The 12,829-nt window shown below is 43.6% G+C and overlaps 1 protein-coding gene across 1 annotated transcript in view; it reads left to right on the top strand.

The window, feature by feature from the left end:
• The window catches only part of snx25 (sorting nexin 25), an 84,826-nt gene that overhangs the window by 18,988 nt on the left and 53,009 nt on the right, over positions 1 to 12,829 (top strand). Inside the window, exons 4-5 of the mRNA XM_063190112.1 lie at positions 5,639 to 5,811; positions 10,042 to 10,228. Coding sequence (XP_063046182.1) covers positions 5,639 to 5,811; positions 10,042 to 10,228 — 360 coding nt within the window. The remainder of the gene's footprint in view (positions 1 to 5,638; positions 5,812 to 10,041; positions 10,229 to 12,829) is intronic.

Raw genomic sequence — 12,829 nt, forward strand, 5'->3', positions numbered from 1 at the left:
CATAAAATACTTACCGGTATTAGTGTAGAATTGGTGTAGCTTATAATATGCGTTTACTATTGTTGTACATCGTGACTTTACATGACTCTCCTCCTACTTTGTACACCTCTGTTTTTTGTATGACCTCCTAGTCCAGCCATTCTCAGACGTCAGAACATCAAGGCCCACTTTGAAATGTGAAAAAATTCTGGGGCCCACCAAACCATATAGCCAAATATAATATAATATAATATAATATAATATAATATAATATAATATAATATAATATAATATAATATAATATAATATAATATTGTTATGTTGAGTAATATGCTTAGTTCTTTACAGAAAGTTGTGGCCACTGAGGGGCATTGGTAAGAATGCACACTTGCTTAAAGGGTTATTATAAATAAAATAATTATTTAGAAATAATGGTTATGCGTGTCTATGGGGGGGAAACAAATCACTAAGGAGAAAGTGACTCCTAAATACTAACTATGAAATTTGCATGGTACCAGCCAGCATTCACAGCTCAGAGAAATATGCATTAGCCTGACAAACAGTGAGCTAAATACTAAATTCTCCATTAATATAAAGGAGGAAATAGCCTATTGTAGCAAGTCAAAACGCCAATGTTTCCCTTCACAATCAACTAAAAAACGATTTCACATACACATTTTACACATACATCAACACCATAAGCATGAAAGTACATGTTTTTGTTTGTATGAACTCAACATGCCCTTAGTCAAGCATTGACGTTGGAGCAGCGGGTCTGTGGTGCGGTGAAGTGTGACAAATGTGAAAAGCCAGTGAATGTAGTGTGTTGATTGATGTCCCCCTAGTTCTCTCTAAACAAATGACTTTGAGAGAGTCAGACAGGAAATCTTTTAAATTGATTTCAGGAAGTGGTGCTGCACCTTTCAGCCTCCTCCCAAAAAATATTTGGAAGATTTAAGGAGCAGTAACTCAGCTCTTTCAGCTAGAGGAACTGCATGATGACGGCCTCCATTTAAATGCATGCAAGTCATATTGATATATTATTATATTCAACAAGAGTGATATTGTTGAGATGAGATCTGCCCCGCTGTGTCCAAAGGATTAGGAGATGTGTGCAAAGGATTATGCATACATAACGTACATCAGGGTCAATATTGGAAGATAATGTTACAGAACAAAGATGGCCGCAATCTAGGAAGCTTAAAGGTGCACTGTGTAATATTTTTAGTAGTTTATTTTCAGAATTCATGCTGCCCATTCACAAATGTTACCCTTTTCACAAATGCTTACCACCACCATCAAATTGAAAGTATTCATTATGACTGGAGAAATCACACTTTTCATGCATAAAAAAAGTGGATTTTCTCCATGTCCGCCATTTAGAATTGCCAGCTAAAGACATTTTTAGTAGCAAAATTAAAACATCCTGTACTTTGGTCACACTAGTAAAGTAACTTAATATATAGTACTATAAGGGCAGTCATGGGTAAGTGGGTAGGGCATCAGACTTGTAGCCCAAAGGTTGCCAGTTCGACTCCCAGCACGCCTTGTGCGTGTGCGGCATAAATGCAATTTCGTTGTGTGCAGTGTTCACTTGTGTGCTGTGGAGTGCTGTGTCACAATGACAATGGGAGTTGGAGTTTCCCAGTTGGGCTTTCACTTCACTTTCACTATAAAGTACTAGCACTGAGTTCTAAATACTACTAAATACAGTGTATATTAATGAAAAGATGAAATTTGGCAGTAGTCAGCACAGTTTCAATGAGTTGCATAGTTGCAATACCTAATCTGGCCACCATCCTACACATGGCACCTTTAACTGGCGCAGGAGTTATCTCTGCGGTGGCAATGAAACCACAGGAGACTGGGCATCGGAGTCTGAACTCGTCTGTGTAAAACAGATCTGCTCATAGTACAAGTTGGAATACAGATTTGCTCATCATACAAGTTGAAAGGTATGAACAAGGCTAATAGATCAACAGTGCAGACTCTTCAAAACACAGAGCAGTTTCTAACACGATGAATGGACCAGCTGACATAACAATGCATTGAGTCTGTACAAAGTACATGCGACTAGAAAGGCTAATTCACGTTAGGGATAAACGGTAATGAAATGGTAAAGCAAATGCTGTTGAAGGTGTTCTGTGTATCCTGATCTTGTGAGCATTCTGTGGGGTTCTGTGGGGAGGCTGCTTCGCAGGTGTGATGAGGCGCAGGGCTGTTAAGGGTACCTCTGCTTCCCTCTGAACAACAATATAAGCTGCACAGGCAGGAAATTACATGGCCTGTTTACTTAGCATGGGTTAACGATGTAGCGTTGCCCAGGGTTACCATATTTATTATGCTGCTAAATTGGAGAAAACAATGAGTCATAACCATGAGAATTAATTAATCTAGGAACAGGATAACATCTTGAGGAAAGAAAATAAATTGCTTCCATGGCACAAAATTGGTGTCAGCTTTTGGCTGTTTGATATAGACACTGACGAAGGCAACAGCCGAAACGTTTGTCTATACTTCTGCTGCTATGTAAATAAAAAAATAAAAAAGAAGAAAAGAACCCGAGTGCGAGTGTGTATTATTCAACTGGAGACGCAGTGTATGAACTACTACTATAGCTTTGTTTTCAAAATGTGCTTGCTCTGAGCGAATGCGCACAAGCACATAGTAGTAGGAACTTCAGACATATGAGTAGATTGACATCCTTCTGATTTTAGACATTTGGCCTCTGGATATACATAAGGCCTCTAAATCTTAACATGCTCAGCAATGTTATAATCAATACCATTGTAAATTTGTCACTTCCAGCAAAGCATTGTGGCATCTCCCAGGAGGGACCCTTTATGGAACCGCCGATTTGTTTTTAGTTCAGAAGCTTGCCAGAGTCATCATTATTTTCCTTTTCAGCATTTTCTTTCACGCACCCTAGCATAGTTGTGTTTATATTAACCATGTTTCAGGACAAGTAGCATTGCTGCTACAGCAAAATACTGAGGGGAAAAGCCAGCATCAGCATGGCTAAAGGCCAGTCATGAATGTTTATGGCATGTGATGGTCATTTGCCCGTAAATGACAGCCAAGCCGTGTTGTTGACTTTGTGACTCATCCCTGTGACTTGATAAGGTTTATTTTATTATGGCTGTTACAAGTCGGAACCGTTTATCACCTGAACACACATGAAAACGCACGCACACACACACACACACACACACACACACACACTCACACACACACACACACAGACTTATTTACACAGATACGCAAATTTGCTCATACACGGCAACATGCAATAAACACAAATAGAAAACACACACACACACACACGCTCAGACTTACAGTATTTGTACAGATGCACAAGCTTGCACACACACGGCAACATGCAATAAACATAAATACACACACACACACAAGCAGGTAGTACACTGTGCATTATGTCCTCATTGTAGCGCTTCTCTGTGAATCCGCTAACTCACTAGCTACAGTAATTATTAGCTCCTGCGTGCTGCTCTCCTGAATGGCTGCCTTTGTTCGCTGCTCTTTCTGCCTCCGTCCTCTCGCCCATCTCTACATACACACCCTCTCAATCTGTCCTTTACTCCATTATGCTGTTTTGGCCTCCATTAAGGCCATACTGTATCTCCTCCTTTGCCATGTCCTCCTCCTCCTCCTCTTCTTTCTTTATCCCCTCTCGTTAGCTCTTTGTCAGTGTTTGCCTTTCTTGTTTGCTGCTCCTGTTGCTGTCCTCCCCACCGTGCCTTCCTGCATGCTTAATTATATAGATCCTTTGTGCATATCTTAGTGTCCTCTGTCCTGTGCTAACACTTTCTAGTTTTACATTTGGCCTTTTTTATCATATAATTTGTTATCTTGCCCTCGTCCTCTCCCCCTTCCTGTGCGTTTCTTGTTTACCACATCTTTGTCTCCTCTCCTTTTGTCATGCTCCATCGCCTCTCTGGCTTCCTACCACCTACTCTTCCTTTTTATTCGTGTTTTCTCTCCTCCTTTCTGTCAGTTTTCGGCGCTCTTTTCCTCCCTCATAAGGGAACATAAATATATAGGACAATTGGAGAGATACACATACTTGCACATGCATTTAACCGTAAACAGATACATAATTTGTGATGTGATTGTCATCAATCTCTCCTTTGATCTCTTTATGTCAGACAGGATGAGTGGATCTATCTAAGTAGTGTTGTCTTGTCTCTGCCTTTCTATCTCTATCTCTTCCTGCCTCTCTCTACATCTCCTCCTGCCTCTTTCTCTCTCTCTCTCTCTCTCTCTCTCTCTCTCTCTCTCTCTCTCTCTCTCTCTCTCTCTCTCTCTCTCTCTCTCTCTCTCTCTTCAAGATTCAAAATTCAAGATTCAAGATTAGTTTATTACGTCTTATTATAGGTTTGAAGCCTATAAAGAGTAAAAAATGTTGTGTTTTTTGTGTCCTCATAAAGATTAAAAAATAAAAATAAAAAAAGAGGGGGGGGGGGAGTGCAAAGAAAGTGCCTTGTTGTCTTCAGCATGAATTCAGTAATCTAACTGCTTGGTGGAAGAAACTACTTTGGAGTCTGGTAGTATGAGATTTCAGGCTTCTGTACCGTTTCCCAGATGGTAACATAGTAAACAGTTCATGGTTGGGGTGACTAGGATCAGCCAAGATTTTTTTTGCCTTCCTGATGCTCCTTCCCTCAAATAGCTCCAGTATGGAGGGTAAGTCACAGCCGCATGTTCTGAGCTGTACGCACAACCCTCTGAAGAGCTCTCCTGTTGGCTTGAGAGCAGTTCCCATACCATGCAATAATGGTCCCCGTCAGAATGCTCTCAATGGTGCCTCTGTAAAACGACCTCAGGATCTTGGGTCTCATCCCAAACTTTCTCAATCGTCTGAGGTGGTACAGACGTTGCTGGCTTTTTTTTTTTACAATGCGCTGTGTGTGACTGTCCCAGGTGAGGTCTTCTGAGATGGTAACGCCAAGGAATTTAAAGTCTCTCACCCTCTCCACTGTCTCATCGTTGATGTTAATGGTTTCAAACTGGTGTTCTTTCCTCCTGAAGTCAACTATTAATTCTTTTGTCTTGGACACATTCAGAGACAAGTTGTTTCCTCTACACCACTCCATGAGGTTGTTTATTTCTTTCCTGTAGGCTGTTTCATCATTGTTTGTGATTAAACCGATAACAGTGGTATCATCTGCAAACTTGATGATGGTGTTGTTGTGTATAGCCACACAGTCATGCGTATATAGAGAGTAGAGTAGAGGGCTCAGAACGCAACCTTGCGGAGCTCCCGTGCTGATGGTCAAGGAGGATGATGTGATGGAGCCCATTCTCACCACCTGTTTCCGTGCTGAGAGGAAGTCTAGTATCCAGCTGCAAAGGCCACTGTGAATTCCTAGACTCTGGAGTTTGTCATTGAGTATGCTGGGGACAATGGTGTTGAAGGCTGAGCTGTAGTCCACAAACAGCATCCTTACATAGGTGTCTTTTTTCTCCAGGTGTGTTAGGGAGGTGTGCAGTGCGCTGGTGATGGCATCATCAGTTGATCTGTTCTGTCTGTAGGCAAACTGGTGACAGTCAAACGTAGGTGGAATCATTCCGCAGATGATGTTCTTCACAAGGCTTTCAAAACATTTACTCTCTCTCTCTCTCTCTCTCTCTCTCTGTACAGACAGGAGGAGCTGGTGCGAGCGTTCCGTCTGCACCCGTGCCTGCGCAGCCCCGAGGAGGAGCAGCGTTTCCTGCGCTGCCTGGCGCGCCTGCTGCTGCTGTGCCTGCTGCCCACACGAGACGCCCGCTCACACAGCCTCCGCGCCGTGCTCATCGAGATTGTCGCCAACAAAGGTGATGCACATCACATGACATTAGCCTTAACATGCTATGTACAGGTGACAAATATTCCACAGCATTAGCCTTAGCATGCAATGTAACGGTGTACAGGATTCCAGATGCACAGTATACAGGTGCAGGTAGCCGTGGTTAAAGAGATGGGTTTTAGATCAGAGTGTTGCAGGTTCCCAGTCCAGCCGTCCACTCCCTACCTCATTGCATGGCTGAAGTGCCATTGAGCAAGGCACTAAGCCCACACTGTGTGGGGTTAACCAATACTGTAACCAATACCCTATACTTAAAATAACTTCAATTCGCTTTGGATAAAAGCATCAGGTAAGTGTAATGCAATGCAATGCCGCAATGCAATGCCAGACATCCAATCACCACCTTCCTAAGCGACAGAAAACCGCTGGATTGTGCAGCAAGAGTGACACGAGCAAGAAGCGCCAGAGTATGCTTGTTAAAAGCAGAATGCAAGCATTCCGACAATCCAATTGGCTGTGGCGGCTGTTGCCGAACCGCATCATAGCTCATTTGCAAAATATTCAAATTGTCGCTGAAGTCGCTCAAATTGTCTCTTGTAGCCCAAATGACTTTAGTCTCTTCTGTCGCCAGTAACTCAATACAAAGTCCATTGTTCCACAGCTGGGCCAATTCATAGAGCCTCCAGTAATGATAAATTCTGTCAAAATTGAATTATAATGAGGTTACTGTAGGTCTTCATCATGCCTCCTTTATTTTTTGACAAAGCCTTATGGTCCAAATGTGTGCCATTTTAGGGATATTGCTGTGTCAAATTTGCACTAACTGCAACAGGCAACCTAATACTGATACTTTGAAGGCCTTTTTCTCAGTTTCAATGTTGGCATACTTACTGCACCGGTGTGGGATTCGAAGCATCAACCTTCCAATCACTGGTTGACATAACAAAGTTGAAATAACACAAACCCTCGGCCCAGCATAGCAAAGCAGCCTCAGTGCGACACAGCATTCTACGCACAGCACAGCACAGCACAGCACAGCACAGCACAGCACAGCACAGCACAGCACAGCACAGCACAGCACAGCACAGCACAGCACAGCACAGCACAGCACAGCACAGCACAGCACAGCACAGCACAGCACAGCACAGCACAGCACAGCACAGCACAGCACAGCACAGCACGTCAGCTGAATTACTGCATTGACAGAGGGCTTGACTACCCCACACCACATGCCACACTACTCCAAATGGAGCTTTACTTTTGGCAACACCAGCAGAGGTCATGACCACTTAAACTGATGGAAGAAACAGAGTGTATTTAGTGTGTTTTTTTGTTTTTAAAGCATAATAAATAAATACAATGGAGTACAAATGATGAGCAAAATGTAAAACGTAACAATATACTCAGTGCTACTAAGTGCTTTTATTACTACCGGTACACCTCCTCAGTGGAAAGTATCATTAATGACGAGAACGTTGTTAATTGAGGTTGGAAACTCAGCTGGTAAAGTAGACTGAACCGTCTGTGGTTGTCGCACCTGGCTGCACACAACACATTTAGGTTGCTTCCTGTTCCACTGATGTGGCATCACACCTACAGATGGGTCCCTCAGAAATAGATTTACCACAATGTCACCATGTTCACGTTCACATAGGGCCAAAATGTGTGTGAGTACATGTGTGTGCACGTCTATGTCTGCATGTGTGTACGTGTGTACATTTGTACGTGTGTAAATACGTAGCTTAATAATGCATGCACGTTTTGCCTCAAATGTTGTATGGATCTGTTTGGTTGGGAAAAAAATGCTATGCTGCAAAATTGCCATACAAATTGGGTCCCTTTCTTACTTCACTTATTTCCTTTCGTCAAATTATTTTTCCAAGTTTGTCTCTCTTGGCATGCTTTTTGTGCAGTCTGGTTTCTGTGGTAACGGGCTCGACGGAGAGCAGAGCAGAGCAGAGCAGGGGAGAGGAGAGCGATGGCTGGCTGGCTGGCTGGGTCTGCAGAAGCGTGGGCGTTGTGTAGCGTATGCCTTGTGGTGTGTATGTGAGTGACAGCTCAGTCTTAGAGACATAATTGGGTTTGCCAGGGAGACGCGGCCTTTTATATAATATTGTGATATTGCAACATTGATGTCTAAAAATAAACCGTGTTGCACTTTGACTGGGAACAGATAGGATATACACATAGACACAGACACTTAGACATACATTCACACACAGACACACATGGAGACAGTAGTTGGGTATGTTTGTGTAGCGATGCCCAGCAAAAACGAGAAGCAAAAAATAACCAAGATCCACCTAATTTTGTCCCCCATCAGCTGTGTTACTTAGCAACGCTGCTCCTCGAATGCACTTAAACAGTTACAAATACTGTCTGCGGTTGAGGTGCAATATACTGATAATGTATGTCTGTGCCTGCCACTTGTGTGTAAGAGGCAAATCTCGGCCGTGCCCAAGATAACAAATCTTGGCGAGAGGCGGACGGCCAGTCATGATGTGTCTAGGTGCAAATTGAATTTGTGAACACTTATTTTTGGTGCCAGCTCAAATCTCCCCATATCAGATTTTTACACTAAATCCTACCATGGCTCATTCAGGAAAGAGATCTGATACCTCCACACACACACACACACACACACACACACACACACACACACACACACACACACACACACACACACACACACACACACACACACACACACACACACACACACACACACACACACACACACACAAAGGCCTTCTCTGTGATATCACTACCATGAGTGGCCATTGGTTCACTGCTTTCATAACCTTCCACCAGGAAGGCCTTTCAGAGTGTGCGTGTGTGTGTGTGCACGTGTGTGGTGTGTGAGTGGGCGCGTGTGCATGCTTGTAGTGTGTGTGCCTGCCTGTCCCCACAATGGAACTCTGTCTTCAGTGTTGTTTCCCTCCGTACCACCAGCTCTCGCGCGCCTCGTCCGCTCACCACTGCCGTAATTAGATCAGTCGCACCAATTCTCTGAGATTGGCCTTGAAATGGCCATGACAGTAAGGCATTCTTAGCAGGCATGGACGCCAGCCCAACTCGGCTGAGCTAATGGCAGGAAATTCCTTATGGTGGCACAGGGCGTGTGTGCGTATGTGCGTGTGTACTGAGTAACTTGGGAGTATGAAAGTACACCACAATGTGCTTTCTGTTTTTGTATGTCACCATCAATTAAGGTTATCAGCTTATTTTAAGTGAGATTTTAAGCAGTACTTAAATGAAAATAATAGCATCGCAAAAAAAATGTTCTTGAGCTAAATTCCATGGTTGAACTCTGCTGCAGTATCCATTCACAATTCCACCCCGGTTGGCCCACAGAGGTTTGTGTGTCTTAGAAGTGTCTGTTCTGAATTCACAGTTAGGTGGTGTGTTATTTTGTATCTCTGCAAAAACTTCAAAGCTTTTACTCAACTTCTGTAGTTCAGAGTGAAAGGCAATGAATGCCTTGGTCCAAACCACTCTGCTGTGCTTCACTCCGCAGTCTACCTCTCCCTCCCGTCTAGTAAAGTTTTGGTAGCTCTCTGTCTCTGTTCCATCTTTCTCACTCCTCGTAGTCTTACTCTGGTAATCGTATTCTCACTCACCATGAGAACACAGCTTTCAGAAAAAAGGCAGAGCAAAAGAGAAAAAAAATCAATGCATATTGAGCACCCTGCAGTTACACACACACACACACACACACACACACACACACACACACACACACACACACACACACACACACACACACACACACACACACACACACACACACACACACACACACACACACACACACACACACACACACACACACACCAAGCCCCTACTTCTAACATTCAGTCTCTGTCTTCCATTCTACAAAATAATCTCTCTGCTTGACTTGCTTGATCAGCTTGAGTCTCTCTTCACTTCACTTTCTTGATCTTGGACTGATTTCCAATCTCAAGTAGCAAGTTAAAACTCTCTTTTGTGACCATCTACTACACTAATGCTTGAGCTGCCCTAGTCCCGAGCCAGACTCTATGGCATGATGTGTATGTGTGTTTATTCTTCGTAACCCTGTGCAGATGTACTTCAGCAAAAAAATCCCTACTATCCCTACTTAGCATTTGCACTTGTTGTTCTTTATATTCCTGTTCACTTTGCATCTGCTAGTGATGTTTTTGGAAAATATGAACCCACATGATCATCACATTTCATTAAACTAATTATCCCTGTTGTTGTGTTGTCTGTTGTGTAGTGCTAAAGCCGATGGTGGAGGTGCTGAGTGACCCGGACTACATCAACCGCATGCTCCTGGCCCAGCTGGAGCACCGCGAGCAGGTCAACGAGCATCACAAGAAGGCCTACACCTACGCCCCCTCCTACGAGGAGTTCATCAAGCTCATCAGCACCAGCTCCGACATCGACTTTCTCAAACAGCTCAGGTCAGGGCAGCTTCAAGCTTCATGCTGCATCACATTTTTTTCCCAAACAGCTCAGCTGCATTTCATTGTTCAGACTGTTAAGGTCATGGCATTAACCCCGTTTTCACATGTGCACTGCGGTTTGACGCCTCCAATTGACTTTGAATGGAACAGATTTGAAATGCATTATGGGGACTGTAGTAACACAGCCAACATTTCAGGCTGTGATGGATTCATTGCTCAATCAGACCCTGTGTATGCATGTAACTAATGGTGAGGTTGCAGGTTTGAATCCCACTCTTCCACTCCCCATCTCACTCCATAGCTGAGGTGCCTTTGAGCAGGGTCAAGACCTAGAGCCTGTTCCAATGTTCGTACTTTCCGCCCTTCCCGCACTGTGTTTGGGTACGCAGGGCGGTTCCATTTCTAATCGCGGCGGTGAAGTGTACTGTAAACTACCCTGGATAACGCCCTCAAACCGGCCGTTTTTTGAAGTGTGGAGTTATGTACACTTTTCGCACTCAACGGCAGCCATGTTTGTTACGTAGTTCAGTGTCAGATTGGTCAAACTGCCAAATCTCTGTGATGACAGCATAGTTTTGATCCCAAAGACAATAGCCATGTATGTAAGAGAAAGGGGTAACTTTAAAAAATTGTCAACATAAGGAACAGTGGCTTCCGTGATGAATTTTGTATTGGCGGTTGGTAAACTCTGATGACACGCGACAACCGTCATTTCCGTGAAGTGTATCAGACAGAACGTGAATTGGACCTGCACTTCACCCTCAAATTTAGGGTGGAAATTTAGGGTGGAAAGTGCTCTGTATCTCAGTACGCAGTGCACAGTGTGGAGAATGGAACACGCTCCTAGACCCACACTGCTCCAGGGACTGTAACCAATACCCTGTACTTAAAAAAAAGAATTAAGTCGCTTTGGATAAAAGCGTCAGGTAATGTAACATACGAAAAGATACTGTAACCCCCGTTCTGTCAAGACATGCCAACCGTCTGGGCCTGAAGAGTAAGGGCTTCAGCACCCCGTTTCCGAAAAAGTGCCAAGCACTGTTCGATTAGACTGTTTTCAATTCAACCCTGCACACTTGCGTCGATGTCCCTGGATGTCCACAGATGTCGGCTGCCGTTAAGGGGAGAGCTTTATTTTGTCGAAGTCGGCCATTTATTATTCATGCTCTGCTGTGATAAGCATATCTGCGCCCGTGTAACCGAAATTGTCGGAACCGATAGTGCTCCGCAGTGTTGCCGGTACCGGTTGCGGAGGCCCCAAGGCTGCTGCATCGAGTTCTTAGACGGATGAGGTGAGCAACTGTTGCAAAGACTTCCTGATTATCTCATTACCTATGATGAGTTCATCTTTCTCACGGCTGAGGCGAGGCATGCTAAGGCCGCTGTATATCACATTCTTCCGACAGTTCATGATCAGGAACAAAGGCCACTACAACACGTTCTTCGGGCAGCCGAGATGACACGCGATTGAAGGCTATTGACTGTACAGGTGAAGGACTATGCTAGATAAAGGCCTCATTATTTTCTAAAATCACAAACTGTATGAAGATTGAATGTCTTCTTGACCAGTCTGGTTTGCAAATTACTACTAATCAAATATAAAGCTGTTTGTAGCTTTGTGATGTTCTCAGTCGAATTGTAATATTTTAAGGCTGAAAAACAAGTCTTGAGGTTCCCTGTTTATCGTCTGGCTAATTCTTATACTTTGTTATCGATAGGATTATTTCTTCACACTCGTGTTATAACATTACATTTAGCATTTAGACACTTAAATCCAAAGCAACTTACATTGATGTAGACCCAAGACCTGTTTGTCATAGTCCCTGGACCAATGTGGGTGCTTTTATCAATAGAGAAGAATGTTGCATGGTATGTAATGTGCAGTTGATTTTTGCATATGCCACAAATAGCTGTCTACAAAATCACCGCACTCAGTTCCCAGCTTAAGGCCATGTTAATTCTAAAGCCAGGAAATAGAGATAGGGTTCTTTCTTCATTCTCCTTTGATATAGTTTAGTATCTCCACATGCATTACATTTCAAAATGCCACACATTGTGTGTATATTTTTTTTCTTTTAAAGCCATTGGCCGACTTTCTCCAAGAGCTTAGCCCACCACTGCTGGCTACTATCAGCAATACCGCAATCCTCCCTTACCTGCCTGGTGCTCATTCATGCTGTGACTCCAGCGTCGAGTCACAGCAGAGGAGGAAAAAGACTAAGAGGGTCGAGGTAAGGGTCGAGGATTGTGGTGTGTGTTGGTTTTTCGACAGTACTAGGCTATTACTTCAGCCTTGGAGCAGCTTCTTTGGAGCCGTGAGTGAGCGGGTTTTAAATCTGTTACTTTAAGGCACGCAGGAGAGATTAACACGAGAGAGATAAGGGAAGCGCCTCAGGGAATTTACAGCTCAGCAGTCAGATGTTCTCATGTAACACTTGCTGTGCTGTGTGCCGATCACATATTGTATTATGACTTTATTTGATCAAGTCCTCCCAACTCAAAACCGGTATCAAGTATCAACTTGGTACAAACTGTTTCAGGTCTGGAACTGAGCTATTTGATTGTTACTAAAATGTTATGACTGGATTTAGATGTGTG

Source organism: Engraulis encrasicolus, chromosome 23 (assembly GCF_034702125.1).
Source record: "Engraulis encrasicolus isolate BLACKSEA-1 chromosome 23, IST_EnEncr_1.0, whole genome shotgun sequence".
NCBI classification, from domain to species: Eukaryota; Metazoa; Chordata; class Actinopteri; order Clupeiformes; family Engraulidae; genus Engraulis; species Engraulis encrasicolus.